Genomic DNA, 16,324 nt, shown 5'->3' with positions numbered 1-16,324 from the left:
TAAGTAAGGAGCTGTGTGTTTTTCTAATTCTGGATAACCCCTTTAGGCTATGTTTACACTACGTATATTTGAGGCTGTATAGCAACCAAAACCAGGAGTGGATTAAAAAAAACACAGAAAGGATCTGATCACACAATGTTGTAATTGAGTAGATGGCCGTCATTTAATGGCAAATATTTGCTGTTATTTTAAAACAACGGCTGTGGTATTGAAATAATGGCCGTTATTTACTGTTATATGGCGGCCATCCACTCAGTTTCACCATTGTGTGGACAGATCCTTTCTGTGTTTTTAATCCACTCCTGGTTTTGGTTGCTATGAGGACCTGACATGAGGACCAAATACTGCCTCAAATATACATAGTGTGAACCCAGCCTTAAGCAGCACAGAATGGTGGATGGAGTGATGTTACAGGATGGAGTTTCCCTTTAAGTTTCTGCAGTACTGAGGACATTCCAGGTTTTTTTGTTTTATTGTCACATGGAGTCCCAGTATATCCAAGGGCTCGGAGGGAAGGCCAGGGCCAAGAATTAAAGGAAGGTGTTGACTTAAGAAAAGACTTCACGTCATCACCAACTGGATAAACAGGAAATCTTAAAACCGAGGTCAGAAGAAAGACGGAGACAGAAGAAGAAGAGCAGCGACATGGGGCGAGGTGAGGAGGACGCGGTGAGGGTGTATGATGGAGGTGGAGGATGATGATGATAATGATGGAGATGGAGGATGATGGTGATGATAATGGATGGTAATGGAGGATGATGTTGGTGATGGAGATGGAGGATGATGGTGATGATAATAGATGGTAATGGAGGATGATGTTGGTGATGGAGATGGAGGATGATGGTGATGATAATAGATGGTAATGGAGGATGATGTTGGTGATGGAGAATGATGATGGATTGAGATGGAGGACGAGTGTGATGGATATTTATGATGAGGTGATGATCTTGGTTTTTAGAGGATGGTGATGAAGAATGATGGTGGAGGATGAAGATGATCTTGGTGTTTGGAGGATGGTGATGGAGGATAATGATGGTGATGGAGGATGATGATGGTGTTGGAGGATGATGATGGTGATGGAGGATGATGATGGAGGATGGTGTTGGAGGATGATGATGGTGATGGAGGATGATGATGGTGATGGAGGATGGTGATGGTGATGGAGGATAATGATGGTGATGGAGGATAATGATGGAGGATGATGATGGTGATGGAGGATGATGATTGTGATGGAGGATGATGATGATGATGTCGGTGTTTGGAGGAGCAGTATAGTGTTGCACTTTCTATGTGGTTGTGCTGTCTATGGGTTTCATGCCGGTGTTGACATTGACAACAGAATTTCAGAAAATGGTGAAAAAACAAACCCCGAGTCCATTGGAGAGTTGTAGACCGGTGACGTAGATTCCAAACTCCCCCCCGCCCCCCCCAGGCAGCGATTCTACTTCTGTCCTCTCGGCTTCTCTATTAATCGGGGGTGGGGGGGGGAATGCATATGTTTTCTGCCTGCAGCAACAGATACAGGAACGGCATAAGGTTATGTTCAGACTTTTCTGTGTTGTGAAAACCTTCCATACATGTGACTGGTGCGGCGTCTGCGGCAGGTGCGGGGACCATGTACAACTAGCTGGTAGGAAATGTGTAACCTCTCTCACATGATCCTGGTGTTTCTAGAGGGTGTAGAAGCATCTATAGGGCACAACTACTGTACTCTAGTGGGATCTGACTACTGTACTCTAGTGGGATCTGACTACTGTACTCTAGTGGGATCTGACTACTGTACTCTAGTGGGATCTGACTACTGTACTCTAGTGGGATCTGACTACTGTACTCTACTGGGATCTGACTACTGTACTCTAGTGGGATCTGACTACTGTACTCTAGTGGGGTCTGACTACTGTACTCTAGTGGGGTCTGACTACTGTACTCTAGTGGGATCTGACTACTGTACTCTAGTGGGATCTGACTACTGTACTCTAGTGGGGTCTGACTACTGTACTCTAGTGGGATCTGACTACTGTATTCTATTGGGGTCTGACTACTGTACTCTAGTGGGATCTGACTACTGTACTCTAGTGGGATCTGACTACTGTACTCTAGTGGGATCTGACTACTGTACTCTAGTGGGACCCGGCTACTGTACTCTAGTGGGGTCTGACTACTGTACTCTAGTGGGGTCTGACTACTGTACTCTAGTGGGATCTGACTACTGTACTCTAGTGGGATCTGACTACTGTACTCTAGTGTGGTCTGACTACTGTACTCTAGTGGGGTCTGACTACTGTACTCTAGTGGGATCTGACTACTGTATTCTATTGGGATCTGACTACTGTACTCTAGTGGGATCTGACTACTGTACTCTAGTGGGATCTGACTACTGTACTCTAGTGGGATCTGACTACTGTACTCTAGGGGGATCTGACTACTGTACTCTAGTGGGACCCGGCTACTGTACTCTAGTGGGGTCTGACTACTGTACTCTAGTGGGGTCTGACTACTGTACTCTAGTGGGATCTGACTACTGTACTCTAGTGGGATCTGACTACTGTACTCTACTGGGATCTGACTACTGTACTCTAGTGGGACCCGACTACTGTACTCTAGTGGGATCTGACTACTGTACTCTACTGGGATCTGACTACTGTACTCTAGTAGGATCTGACTACTGTACTCTAGTGGGGTCTGACTACTGTACTCTAGTGGGATCTGACTACTGTACTCTAGTGGGATCTGACTACTGTACTCTAGTGGGGTCTGACTACTGTACTCTAGTGGGGTCTGACTACTGTACTCTAGTGGGATCTGACTACTGTACTCTAGTAGGATCTGACTACTGTACTCTAGTGGGGTCTGACTACTGTACTCTAGTGGGGTCTGACTACTGTACACTACTGGGATCTGACTACTGTACTCTAGTGGGGTCTGACTACTGTACTCTAGTGGGGTCTGACTACTGTACTCTACTGGGATCTGACTACTGTACTCTAGTGGGGTCTGACTACTGTACTCTAGTGGGGTCTGACTACTGTACTCTAGTGGGATCTGACTACTGTACTCTAGTGGGATCTGACTACTGTACTCTAGTGGGGTCTGACTACTGTACTCTAGTGGGGTCTGACTACTGTACTCTAGTGGGATCTGACTACTGTACTCTAGTGGGATCTGACTACTGTACACTACTGGGATCTGACTACTGTACTCTAGTGGGGTCTGACTACTGTACTCTAGTGGGGTCTGACTACTGTACTCTACTGGGATCTGACTACTGTACTCTAGTGGGATCTGACTACTGTACTCTAGTGGGATCTGACTACTGTACTCTAGTGGGATCTGACTACTGTACTCTAGTGGGACCCGGCTACTGTACTCTACTGGGATCTGACTACTGTACTCTAGTGGGATCTGACTACTGTACTCTAGTGGGATCTGACTACTGTACTCTATTGGGGCTCATGTACAGTGTTAATGGAACTCACAGCTGTAAATAGGCAATTCACAACTTGAAGCAATGATTGATTGTGGTATCCCATACTCCATGTGTGCTCACATTTGCCCCCCCCCCCCCCCCCCCCCCGCCAAAAAAAAGAATTAGGTAACATACTGTCTTGCTATACTGCATAAGTGCATAGTACCATTATACCATACAAGTACATAGTACTGCTACACTGGCGGAACTACTGCCGTAGCAGCCGTATCGGCTGCTACGGGGCCTTGCCGCATCAGGGGGCCCGCGTCACGGAGCTTACATATCCTGCAGCACCCGGCGGCTGAGCATGCCTCCCGGGTGCTGTAGCCGGGGGCCGGTCCCGTGCTCCTCCCGACCCGGAGACTCCTTTCCCCAACCATAGGGAAAAGGAGTCACTGGGCCAGGAGGAGCACGGGACCGGCCGACAGCGCTCCTGTCACCGCCTGTCTGATGCGCGTCTGCCGTCTGATGCCGCGTCCTAGCCCCGGCAGCGCGTGTATCATAGAGTTCTGTGTGGGCTTGTGCTGCGGCCGCGACTTCCGGCACAGAGACGTGTGCCGGAAGTCGCGGCCACAGGCCCACACAGAACTCTATGATACGCGCGCTGCCGGGGCTAGGACGCGGCATCAGACGGCAGACGCGCATCAGACGGGGTGACAGGAAAAAGGCTCGACGGGGGGGGCGTGTTGTTAGGTGAGTGGACGGGGGGGGGGGGGGGGGGAAGAAGGGGGCATCTATAAGGAAGGGGGGAGAAGAGAAGGGGGCATCTATAAGGAAGGGGGGGAGAGAAGGGGGCATCTATAAGGAAGGGGGGAGAAGAGAAGGGGGCATCTATAAGGAAGGGGGGGAGAAGGGGGCATCTATAAGGAAGGGGGGAGGAGAGAAGGGGGCATCTATAAGGAAGGGGGGGAGAGGAGGGGGCATCTATAAGGAAGGTGGGGGAAAGAAAAGGGGGCATCTATAAGGAAGGGGGGAGGAGAGAAGGGGGCATCTATAAGGAAGGGGGAGAGGAGGAGGGGGCATCTATAAGGAAGGGGGGGGGAAGGGGGCATCTATAAGGAAGGGGGGGGAGAGAAGGGGGCATCTATAAGGAAGGGGGGAGAAGAGAAGGGGGCATCTATAAGGAAGGGGGGGAGAGAAAAGGGCATCTATAAGGAAGGGGGGGGGAGAAAGGGGGCATCTATAAGGAAGGGGGGAGAAGAGAAGGGGGCATCTATAAGGAAGGGGGGGAGAGAAGGGGGCATCTATAAGGAAGGGGGGGAGAGAAGGGGGCATTTATAAGGAAGGGGGGGAGAGAAGGGGGCAATTATAAGGAAGGTGGGGGAAAGAAAAGGGGGCATCTATAAGGAAGAGGGGGAGGAGAGAAGGGGGCATCTATAAGGAAGGGGGGAGAAGAGAAGGGGGCATCTATAAGGAAGGGGGGGGGAGAGAAGGGGGCATCTATAAGGAAGGGGGGGGAGAGAAGGGGGCATCTATAAGGAAGGAGGGGGAGAGAAGGGGGCATCTATAAGGAAGGAGGGGGAGAGAAGGGGGCATCTATAAGGAAGGGGGGAGAAGAGAAGGGGGCATCTATAAGGAAGGGGGGGGGAGAGAAGGGGGCATCTATAAGGAAGGAGGGGGAGAGAAGGGGGCATCTATAAGGAAGAGGGGGGAGAAAAGGGGGCATCTATAAGGAAGGGGGGGGGAGAGGGGGGCATCTATAAGGAAGGGGGGGGGAGAGAGGAAGCATCTATAAGGAAGAGGGGGGAGACAAGGGGGCAATTATAAGGAAGGTAGGGGAAAGAAAAGGGGGCATCTATAAGGAAGGGGGGGAGGAGAGAAGGGGGCATCTATAAGGAAGGGGGGGAGGAGAGAAGGGGGCATCTATAAGGAAGGGGGGGGGGAGAGGAGGAGGGGGCATCTATAAGGAAGGGGGGAGAGGAGGAGGGGGCATCTATAAGGAAGGGGGGGAAGGGGGCATCTATAAGGAAGGGGGGGAGAGAAGGGGGCATCTATAAGGAAGGAGGGGAAGAGAAGGGGGCATCTATAAGGAAGGGGGGAGAAGAGAAGGGGGCATCTATAAGGAAGGGGGGGAGAGAAGGGGGCATTTATAAGGAAGGGGGGGAGAGAAGGGGGCAATTATAAGGAAGGTGGGGGAAAGAAAAGGGGGCATCTATAAGGAAGGGGGGGAGAGAAGGGGGCATCTATAAGGAAGGGGGGGAAGAGAAGGGGGCATCTATAAGGAAGGAGAGGGAGAGAAGGGGGCATCTATAAGGAAGGGGGGGGAGAGAAGGGGGCATCTATAAGGAAGAGGGGGGAGAGAAGGGGGCATCTATAAGGAAGGGGGGGGAGAGAGGGGGGCATCTATAAGGAAGAGGGGGGAGAGAAGGGGGCAATTATAAGGAAGGTGGGGGGAAGAAAAGGGGGCATCTATAAGGAAGGGGGGGAGGAGAGAAGGGGGCATCTATAAGGAAGGGGGAAAGAGGAGGAGGGGGCATCTATAAGGAAGGGGGGAGAGGAGGAGGGGGCATCTATAAGGAAGGGGGGGGAAGGGGGCATCTATAAGGAAGGGGGGAGAGAAGGGGGCATCTATAAGAAAGGAGGGGGAGAGAAGGGGGCATCTATAAGGAAGGGGGGAGAAGAGAAGGGGGCATCTATAAGGAAGGGGGGGAGAGAAGGGGGCATTTATAAGGAAGGGGGGGAGAGAAGGGGGCAATTATAAGGAAGGTGGGGGAAAGAAAAGGGGGCATCTATAAGGAAGGGGGGGAGGAGAGAAGGGGGCATTTATAAGGAAGGGGGGGAGAGGAGGAGGGGGCATCTATAAGGAAGGGGGGAGAGGAGGAGGGGGCATCTATAAGGAAGGGGGGGGAAGGGGGCATCTATAAGGAAGGGGGGGGGGGAAAGGGAGCATCTATAAGGAAGGGGGGAGAAGAGAAGGGGGCATCTATAAGGAAGGCGGGGGAAGAGAAGGGGGCATCTATAAGGAAGGGGGGAGAAGAGAGGGGGGCATCTATAAGGAAGGGGGGGGGGGGAGAAGGGGGCATCTATAAGGAAGGGGGGGAGAGAAGGGGGCATCTATAAGGAAGGGGGGGGAGAGAAGGGGGCATCTATAAGGAAGGTGGGGAAAAGAAAAGGGGGCATCTATAAGGAAGGGGGGGAGGAGAGAAGGGGGCATCTATAAGGAAGGGGGGAGAGGAGGAGGGGGCATCTATAAGGAAGGGGCAGAGAAGAGAAGGGGGCATCTATAAGGAAGGGGGGGAGAGAAGGGGGCATCTATAAGGAAGGGGGGGGAGAAGAGAAGGGGTATCTAAAAGGAAGGCGGGGGAAGAGAAGGGGGCATCTATAAGGAAGGGGGGGAGAGAAGGGGGCATCCATAAGTAAGGGGGGAGAAGAGACGGGGGCATCTATAAGGAAGGGGGGGGGAGAAGGGGGCATCTATAAGGAAGGGGGGAGAAGAGAAGGGGGCATCTATAAGGAAGGGGGGGGGAGAGAAGGGGGCATCTATAAGGAAGGAGGGGGAGAGAAGGGGGCATCTATAAGGAAGAGGGGGGAGAGAAGGGGGCATCTATAAGGAAGAGGGGGGAGAAAAGGGGGCATCTATAAGGAAGGGGGGGAGAGGAGGGGGCATCCATAAGTAAGGGGGGAGAAGAGAAGGGGGCATCTATAAGGAAGGGGGGGGGAAGGGGGCATCTATAAGGAAGGGGGGAGAAGAGAAGGGGGCATCTATAAGGAAGGGGGGGAGAGAAGGGGGCATCTATAAGGAAGGAGGGGGAGAGAAGGGGGCATCTATAAGGAAGAGGGGGAGAGAAGGGGGCATCTATAAGGAAGAGAGGGAAAGAAGGGGGTAATTATAAGGAAGGTGGGGGAAAAAAAAGGGGGCATCTATAAGGAAGGGGGGGAGGAGAGAAGGGGGCATCTATAAGGAAGGGGGGAGAAGAGAAGGGGGCATCTATAAGGAAGGGGGGGAGAGAAGGGGGCATCTATAAGGAAGGAGGGGGAGAGAAGGGGGCATCTATAAGGAAGAGGGGGAGAGAAGGGGGCATCTATAAGGAAGAGGGGGGAGAGAAGGGGGCAATTATAAGGAAGGTGGGGGAAAAAAAAGGGGGCATCTATAAGGAAGGGGGGGAGGAGAGAAGGGGGCATCTATAAGGAAGGGGGGGGAGAGAAGGGGGCATCTATAAGGAAGGAGGGGGGGAGAAGGGGGCATCTATAAGGAAGGGGGGGGAAGGGGGCATCTATAAGGAAGGAGGGGGGGGAAAGGGGGCATCTATAAGGAAGGGGGGGAGAAGAGAAGGGGGCATCTATAAGGAAGGCGGGGTAAGAGAAGGGGGCATCTATAAGGAAGGGGGGGAGAGAAGGTGGCATCTATAAGGAAGGGGGGAGAAGAGAAGGGGGCATCTATAAGGAAGGGGGGGAGAGAAGGGGGCATCTATAAGGAAGGGGGGGGGAGAGAAGGGGGCATCTATAAGGAAGGGGGGGGGGAGAAGGGGGCATCTATAAGGAAGGTGGGGAAAAGAAAAGGGGGCATCTATAAGGAAGGGGGGGAGGAGAGAAGGGGGCATCTATAAGGAAGGGGGGAGAGGAGGAGGGGGCATCTATAAGGAAGGGGGAGAGAAGAGAAGGGGGCATCTATAAGGAAGGGGGGGAGAGAAGGGGGCATCTATAAGGAAGGGGGGGGAGAAGGGGGCATCTATAAGGAAGGGGGGGGGAGAAGAGAAGGGGGCATCTATAACGAAGGCGGGGGAAGAGAAGGGGGCATCTATAAGGAAGGGGGGGGAAAGAAGGGGGCATCCATAAGTAAGGGGGGAGAAGAGAAGGGGGCATCTATAAGGAAGGGGGGAGAAGAGAAGGGGGCATCTATAAGGAAGGGGGGGAAGAGAAGGGGGCATCTATAAGGAAGGGGGGAGAAGAGAAGGGGGCATCTATAAGGAAGGGGGGGAGAGAAGGGGGCATCTATAAGGAAGGGGGGGAGAAGAGAAGGGGGCATCTATAAGGAAGGGGGGGAGAGGAGGAGGGGGCATCTATAAGGAAGGGGGGAGAGGAGGAGGGGGCATCTATAAGGAAGGGGGGGAAGGGGGCATCTATAAGGAAGGGGGGAAAGGGGGCATCTATAAGGAAGGGGGGAGAAGAGAAGGGGGCATCTATAAGGAAGGGGGGGAGAGAAGGGGGCATCTATAAGGAAGGGGGGGGAGAGAAGGGGGCATCTATAAGGAAGGGGAGGAGAGAAGGGGGCATCTATAAGGAAGGGGGGGGAGAAGGGGGCATCTATAAGGAAGAGAAGGGGGCATCTATAAGGAAGGGGGGGAGAGGAGGAGGGGGCATCTATAAGGAAGGGGGGAGAGGAGGAGGGGGCATCTATAAGGAAGGGGGGGGGAAGGGGGCATCTATAAGGAAGGGGGGGGAAAGGGGGCATCTATAAGGAAGGGGGGGGGAGAAGAGAAGGGGGCATCTATAAGGAAGGCGGGGGAAGAGAAGGGGCATCTATAAGGAAGGGGGGAGAGAAGGGGGCATCTATAAGGAAGGGGGGAGAAGAGAAGGGGGCATCTATAAGGAAGGGGGGGGAGAGAAGGGGGCATCTATAAGGAAGGGGGGGGAGAGAAGGGGGCATCTATAAGGAAGGGGGGGGAGAGAAGGGGGCATCTATAAGGAAGGTGGGGAAAAGAAAAGGGGGCATCTATAAGGAAGGGGGGGAGGAGAGAAGGGGGCATCTATAAGGAAGGGGGAAGAGGAGGAGGGGGCATCTATAAGGAAGGGGGAGAGAAGAGAAGGGGGCATCTCTAAGGAAGGGGGGGAGAGAAGGGGGCATCTATAAGGAAGGGGGGGGAGAAGAGAAGGGGGCATCTATAAGGAAGGCGGGGAAGAGAAGGGGGCATCTATAAGGAAGGGGGGGGGGGAAAGAAGGGGGCATCCATAAGTAAGGGGGGAGAAGAGAAGGGGGCATCTATAAGGAAGGGGGGGAGAAGGGGGCATCTATAAGGAAGGGGGGGAAGAGAAGGGGGCATCTATAAGGAAGGGGGGAGAAGAGAAGGGGGCATCTATAAGGAAGGGGGGGAGAGAAGGGGGCATCTATAAGGAAGGGGGGGAGGGAAGGGGGCATCTATAAGGAAGGTGGGGAAAAGAAAAGGGGGCATCTATAAGGAAGGGGGGGAGAAGAGAAGGGGGCATCTATAAGGAAGGGGGGGAGAGGAGGAGGGGGCATCTATAAGGAAGGGGGGAGAGGAGGAGGGGGCATCTATAAGGAAGGGGGGGAAGGGGGCATCTATAAGGAAGGGGGGAAAGGGGGCATCTATAAGGAAGGGGGGAGAGGAGAAGGGGGCATCTATAAGGAAGGGGGGGGGAGAGAAGGGGGCATCTATAAGAAGGGGGGGGAGAGAAGGGGGCATCTATAAGGAAGGGGGAGAAGAGAAGGGGGCATCTATAAGGAAGGGGGGGGGGAGAGAAGGGGGCATCTATAAGGAAGGGGGGGAGAGAAGGGGGCATCTATAAGGAAGGGGGGGAGAAGGGGGCATCTATAAGGAAGGGGGGAGGAGAGAAGGGGGCATCTATAAGGAAGAGAAGGGGGCATCTATAAGGAAGGGGGGGGAAGAGAAGGGGGCATCTATAAGGAAGGGGGGGAGAAGAGAAGGGAGCATCTATAAGGAAGGGGGGGGAGAAGAGGAGGGGGTATCTATAAGGAAGGGGGGAGAAGAGAAGGGGGCATCTATAAGGAAGGGGGGGGAAGAGAAGGGAGCATCTATAAGGAAGGGGGGGAGAAGAGAAGGGGGCATCTATAAGGAAGGGGAAGAGGAAGAGAGGGGGGCATCTATAAGAAAGGGGGGGGAGAAGGGGGCATCTAGAAGGAGGGGGGGGGGAGAGAAGGAGGCATCTATAAGGAAGGGGGGGAGGAGAGAAGGGGGCATCTATAGGGAAGGGGGAGAGAGAAGGGGGCATCTATAAGGAAGGGGAGGGGGAGAAGGGGGCATCTATAAGGAAGGTGGGGGAAAGAAAAGGGGGCATCTATAAGGAAGGGGGGGAGGAGAGAAGGGGGCATCTATAAGGAAGGGGGGGAGGAGGAGGGGGCATCTATAAGGAAGGGGGGAGAGGAGGAGGGGGCATCTATAAGGAAGGGGGGGGGGGAAGAGAAGGGGGCATCTATAAGGAAGGGGGGGGGTGAAGGGGGCATCTATAAGAATGGGGGGGAGAGAAGGGGGCATCATAAGGAAGGGGGGAGAAGAGAAGGGGGCATCTATTAGGAAGGGGGGGGGGGAGAGAAGGGGACATCTATAAGGAAGGGGGGGAGGAGAGAAGGGGGCATCTATAAGGAAGGGGAGGGGGAGAAGGGGGCATCTATAAGGAAGGTGGGGGAAAGAAAAGGGGGCATCTATAAGGAAGGGGGGAGGAGAGAAGGGGGCATCTATAAGGAAGGGGGGGAGGAGGAGGGGGCATCTATAAGGAAGGGGGAAAGAGGAGGAGGGGGCATCTATAAGGAAGGGGGGAGAGGAGGAGGGGGCATCTATAAGGAAGGGGGGGGAGAAGAGAAGGGGGCATCTATAAGGAAGGGGGGGGGAAGTGAAGGGGGCATCTATAAGAAAGGGGGGGGAAGAGAAGGGGGCATCTATAAGGAAGGGGGGAGGAGAGAAGGGGGCATCTTTAAGGAATGGGGGGAGGAGAGAAGGGGGCATCTATAAGGAAGGGGGGGGAGAAGAGAAGGGGGCATCTATAAGGAAGGGGAGGGAAGAGAAGGGGGCATCTATAAGAAGGGGGGGAGAGAAGGGGGCATCTATAAGGAAGGGGGGGAGAAGAGAAGGGGGCATCTATAAGGAAGGGGGTGGGAGAGAAGGGGGCATCTATAAGGAAGGGGGGGAGGAGAGAAGGGGGCATCTATAAGGAAGGGGGGAGGAGAGAAGGGGGCATCTATAAGGAAGAAAAGGGGGCATCTAATAAGGAAGGGGGGGGAAGAGAAGGGGGCATCTATAAGGAAGGGGGGGAGAAGAGAAGGGAGCATCTATAAGGAAGGGGGGGGGAGAAGAGGAGGGGGCATCTATAAGGAAGGGGGGAGAAGAGAACGGGGGCATCTATAAGGAAGGGGGGGAGAGAGGGGGCATCTATAAGAAAGGGGGGGAGAGAAGGGGGCATCTATAAGGAAGGGGGGGGGGAGAGAAGGGGGCATCTATAAGGAAGGGGGGGAGAGAGGGGGGCATCTATAAGAATGGGGGGGAAGAGAAGGGGGCATCTATAAGGAAGAGAAGGGGGCATCTATAAGGAAGAAGGGGAAGAGAAGGGGGCATCTATAAGGAAGGGGGGGAGAAGAGGAGGGGGTATCTATAAGGAAGGAGGGAGAAGAGAAGGGGGCATCTATAAGGAAGGGGGGGGGGAGAAGGGGGCATCTATAAGGAAGGGGGGGGAGAAGAGAAGGGGGCATCTATAAGGAAGGGGGGGGGGAAGAGAGGGGGGCATCTATAAGAAAGGGGGGGAGAGAAGGGGGCATCTATAAGGAAGGGGAGGAGAGAAGGGGGCATCTATAAGGAAGGGGGGAGAAGAGAAGGGGGCATCTATAAGGAAGGGGGGGAGAAGGGGAGGGGGTATCTATAAGGAAGGAGGGAGAAGAGAAGGGGGCATCTATAAGGAAGGGGGGGGAAGAGATGGGGGCATCTATAAGGAAGGGGGGGGGAGAAGAGAAGGGGGCATCTATAAGGAAGGGGGGGAAGAGAGGGGGCATCTATACGAAAGGGGGGGGGGAGAAGGGGGCATCTATAAGGAAGGGGGGGGAGAGAAGGGGGCATCTATAAGGAAGGGGGAGAAGAGAAGGGGGCATCTATAAGGAAGGGGGGGAGAGAAGGGGGCATCTATAAGGAAGGGGGGGGAGAGAAGGGGGCATCTATAAGGAAGGGGGGGAGAGAAGGGGCATCTATAAGGAAGGTGGGGGAAAGAAAAGGGGGCATCTATAAGGAAGGGGGGGAGGAGAGAAGGGGGCATCTATAAGGAAGGGGGGATAGGAGGAGGGGGCATCTATAAGGATGGGGGGAGAGGGGGCATCTATAAGGAAGGGGGGGGAAGAGAAGGGGGCATCTATAAGGAAGGGGGGAAAGAGAAGGGGGCATCTATAAGGAAGGGGGGGGAGAGAAGGGGGCATCTATAAGGAAGGGGGGGGGAGAGAAGGGGGCATCTATAAGGAAGGGGGGGGAGAGAAGGGGGCATCTATAAGGAAGGGGGGGGAGAAGAGGAGGGGGCATCTATAAGGAAGGGGGGGTAGAGAAGGGGGCATCTATAAGGAAGGGGGGAGAAGAGAAGGGGCATCTATAAGGAAGGGGGGGGGAAAGAAGGGGGCATCTATAAGGAAGGGGGGGGAGAGAAGGGGGCATCTATAAGGAAGGGGGGGAAGAGAAGGGGGCATCTATAAGGAAGGGGGGGGGGAGAAGAGAACGGGGGCGTCTATAAGGAAGGGGGGGGAGAGAGGGGGGCATCTATAAGAAAGGGGGGGGGGGAGAGAAGGGGGCATCTATAAGGAAGGGGGGGGGGAGAAGGGGGCATCTATAAGGAAGGGGGGGAGGAGAGAAGGGGGCATCTATAAGGAAGGGGGGGAAGAGAAGGGGGCATCTATAAGGAAGGGGGGGAAGAGAAGGGGGCATCTATAAGGAAGGGGGGGGGGAGAGAAGGGAGCATCTATAAGGAAGGGGGGGAGAAGAGAAGGGGGCATCTATAAGGAAGGGGGGAAGAGAAGGGGGCATCTATAAGGAAGAGAAGGGGGCATCTATAAGGAAGGGGGAGAAGAGAAGGGGGCATCTATAAGGAAGGGGGGGGGGAGAGAAGGAGGCATCTATAAGGAAGGGGGGGAGAGAAGGGGGCATCTATAAGGAAGGGGGGAGAAGAGAACGGGGGCATCTATAAGGAAGGGGGGGGGAGAGAGGGGGGCATCTATAAGAAAGGGGGGGATAGAAGGGGGCATCTATAAGAAAGGGGGGGAGAGAAGGGGGCATCTATAAGGAAGGGGGGGAGAAGAGAAGGAGGCATCTATAAGGAAGGGGGGGAAGAGAAGGGGGCATCTATAAGGAAGGGAGGGGGGAGAGAAGGGGTCATCTATAAGGAAGGGGGGGAAGAGAAAGGGGCATCTATAAGGAAGGGGGGGAGAAGAGAAGAGAAGAGGGCATCTATAAGGAATGGGGGGAGAAGAGAAGGGGGCATCTAGAAGAGAAGGGGGCATCTATAAGGAAGGGGGGGAGAGAAGGGGGCATCTATAAGGAAGGGGGGAAGAGAAGGGGGCATCTATAAGGAAGGTGGGGGAAAGAAAAGGGGGCATCTATAAGGAAGGGGGGGAGGAGAGAAGGGGGCATCTATAAGGAAGGGGGGAGAGGAGTAGGGGGCATCTATAAGAAAGGGGGGGAGAGAAGGGGGCATCTATAAGGAAGGGGGGGGAGGAGAGAAGGGGGCATCTATAAGGAAGGGGGGGAGAGGAGGAGGGGGCATCTATAAGGAAGGGGGGAGAGGAGTAGGGGGCATCTATAAGAAAGGGGGGGAGAGAAGGGGGCATCTATAAGGAAGGGGGGGGGGAGAGAAGGGGGCATCTATAAGGAAGGGGGGAGAGGAGGAGGGGGCATCTATAAGGAAGGGGGGGGAGAAGGGGGCATCTATAAGGAAGGGGGGGGGAGAAGAGAAGGGGGCATCTATAAGGAAGGGGGGGGGAGAGGAGGAGGGGGCATCTATAAGGAAGGGGGGAGAGGAGGAGGGGGCATCTATAAGGAAGGGGGGGAAAGGGGTCATCTATAAGGAAGGGGGGGAGAAGAGAAGGGGGCATCTATAAGGAAGGGGGGGGGGAAGAGAAGGGGGCATCTATAAGAAAGGGGGGGAGAGAAGGGGGCATCTATAAGGAAGGGGGGGAAGAGAGAAGGGGGCATCTATAAGGAAGGGGGTGAGGAGAGAAGGGGGTATCTATAAGGAAGGGGGGGGGAGAAGAGGAGGGGGCATCTATAAGGAAGGGGGGAGAAGAGAAGGGGGCATCTATAAGGAAGGGGGGAAGAGAAGGGAGCATATATAAGTAAGGGGGGGGAGAAGGGGGCATCTATAAGGAAGGGGGGGGGAGAAGAGGAGGGGGCATCTATAAGGAAGGGGGGAGAAGAGAAGGGGGCATCTATAAGGAAGGGGGGGGAGAGAAGGGGGCATCTATAAGGAAGGGGGGGGGAGACGAGAACGGGGGCATCTATAAGGAAGGGTGGGGAGAGAGGTGGGCATCTATAAGAAAGGGGGGGGAGAGAAGGGGGCATCTATAAGGAAGGGGGGGGAGAAGGGGCATCTATACGGAAGGGGGGGGAGAGAAGGGGGCATCTATAAGGAAGGGGGGGGAGAAGGGGGCATCTATAAGGAAGGGGGGGAGAAGAGAAGGGGGCATCTATAAGGAAGGGGGGGGAGAGAAGGGGGCATCTATAAGGAAGGGGGGAAGAGAAGGGGGCATCTATAAGGAAGGGGGGAGAAGAGAAGGGGGCATCTATAAGGAAGAGAAGGGGGCATCTATAAGGAAGGGGGGGAAGAGAAGGGGGCATCTATAAGGAAGGGGGGGGAGAAGAGGAGGGGGCATCTATAAGGAAGGGGGGAGAAGAGAAGAGGGCATCTATAAGGAAGGGGGGGGGAAGAGAAGGGGGCATCTATAAGGAAGGGGGGTGAAGAGAAGGGGGCATCTATAAGGAAGGGGGGGAGAAGAGAACGGGGGCATCTATAAGGAAGGGGGGGAGAGAGGGGGGCATCTATAAGAAAGGGGGGGGAGAGAAGGGGGCATCTATAAGGAAGAGAAGGGGGCATCTATAAGGAAGGGGGGGAGAGAAGGGGGCATCTATAAGGAAGGGGGGAGAAGAGAAGGGAGCATCTATAAGGAAGGGGGGGGAGAAGAGGAGGGGGCATCTATAAGGAAGGGGGGAGAAGAGAAGGGGGCATCTATAAGGAAGGGGGGGGGAAGAGAAGAGGCATCTATAAGGAAGGGGGGAGAAGAGAACGGGGGCATCTATAAGGAAGGGGGGGGGGAAGAGAAGAGGCATCTATAAGGAAGGGGGGGGAAGAGAGGGGGGCATCTATAAGAAAGGGGGGGAGAGAAGGGGGCATCTATAAAGAAGGGGGGGGGAGAGAAGGGGGCATCTATAAGGAAGGGGGGGAGAAGAGAAGGGGGCATCTATAAGGAAGGGGGGGAAGATAAGGGGGCATCTATAAGGAAGGGGGGGGGGAGAAGAGAAGAGGGCATCTATAGGGAATGGGGGGAGAAGAGAAAGGGGCATCTAGAAGAGAAGGGGGCATCTATAAGGAAGGGGGGGAGGGGGACATCTATAAGGAAGGGGGGGAGAGGGGGACATCTATAAGGAAGGGGGGGGGAGGGGGACATCTATAAGGAAGGGGGGGGGGCATCTATAAGGGGGGGGGGGAGAGAGGGCCATCTATAAGGGGGTGACACCATAGGGGGAGAGCAGGCCATCTATAAGGGGAGAACATAGGGGGAGAGAGGGACAACATTTGGGGAGAGGGGGATATAAACGTACAACATTGGGGAAGAGGGGAACATCTATAAGGGGACAATAAAGGGGGAAAGGGGGCCATCTATAAGGGGACAATATAAGGGAAGAGGGGGCCATCTATGGGGGGGCAACATAGGGGACCATCTATAAGGGGACAACATGGGGGGGCATCTATAAGGGGGACAGCAGGAGGGGGGGGCAACATAAGGAAGCTATCTATAAGGAGGGGCGACAGAGAGGAGGGCCATATACTAAAATGTGATCACATAGAGTCAGCCTACCCATTAAATGTGGGTGTAAAGGGGCAAATACAGATGTGCAGTTGGTAGAGATGAGGATGGTGACAGAGTGAGGAGCCTAATATGTCTGTCTGGAAGATTCTGTGGATTCGTGGCCCGGAAAGGTTCTC

The 16,324-nt window shown here is 54.6% G+C and overlaps 1 protein-coding gene across 1 annotated transcript in view; it reads left to right on the top strand.

Annotated features, from left to right (window-relative positions):
* The first annotated feature begins 617 nt into the window (after positions 1 to 617).
* The window catches only part of LOC138799016 (alpha-2-macroglobulin-like protein 1), an 89,649-nt gene continuing 73,942 nt past the window's right edge, over positions 618 to 16,324 (top strand). Inside the window, exon 1 of the mRNA XM_069979713.1 lies at positions 618 to 655. Coding sequence (XP_069835814.1) covers positions 646 to 655 — 10 coding nt within the window. The 5' untranslated portion in view covers positions 618 to 645. The remainder of the gene's footprint in view (positions 656 to 16,324) is intronic.

This window comes from Dendropsophus ebraccatus, chromosome 8 (assembly GCF_027789765.1).
Source record: "Dendropsophus ebraccatus isolate aDenEbr1 chromosome 8, aDenEbr1.pat, whole genome shotgun sequence".
Taxonomy (NCBI): domain Eukaryota; kingdom Metazoa; phylum Chordata; class Amphibia; order Anura; family Hylidae; genus Dendropsophus; species Dendropsophus ebraccatus.
The sequence above is the reverse complement of the archived record's forward strand: the minus strand, read 5'-3'. Positions and strand labels throughout refer to the sequence as shown.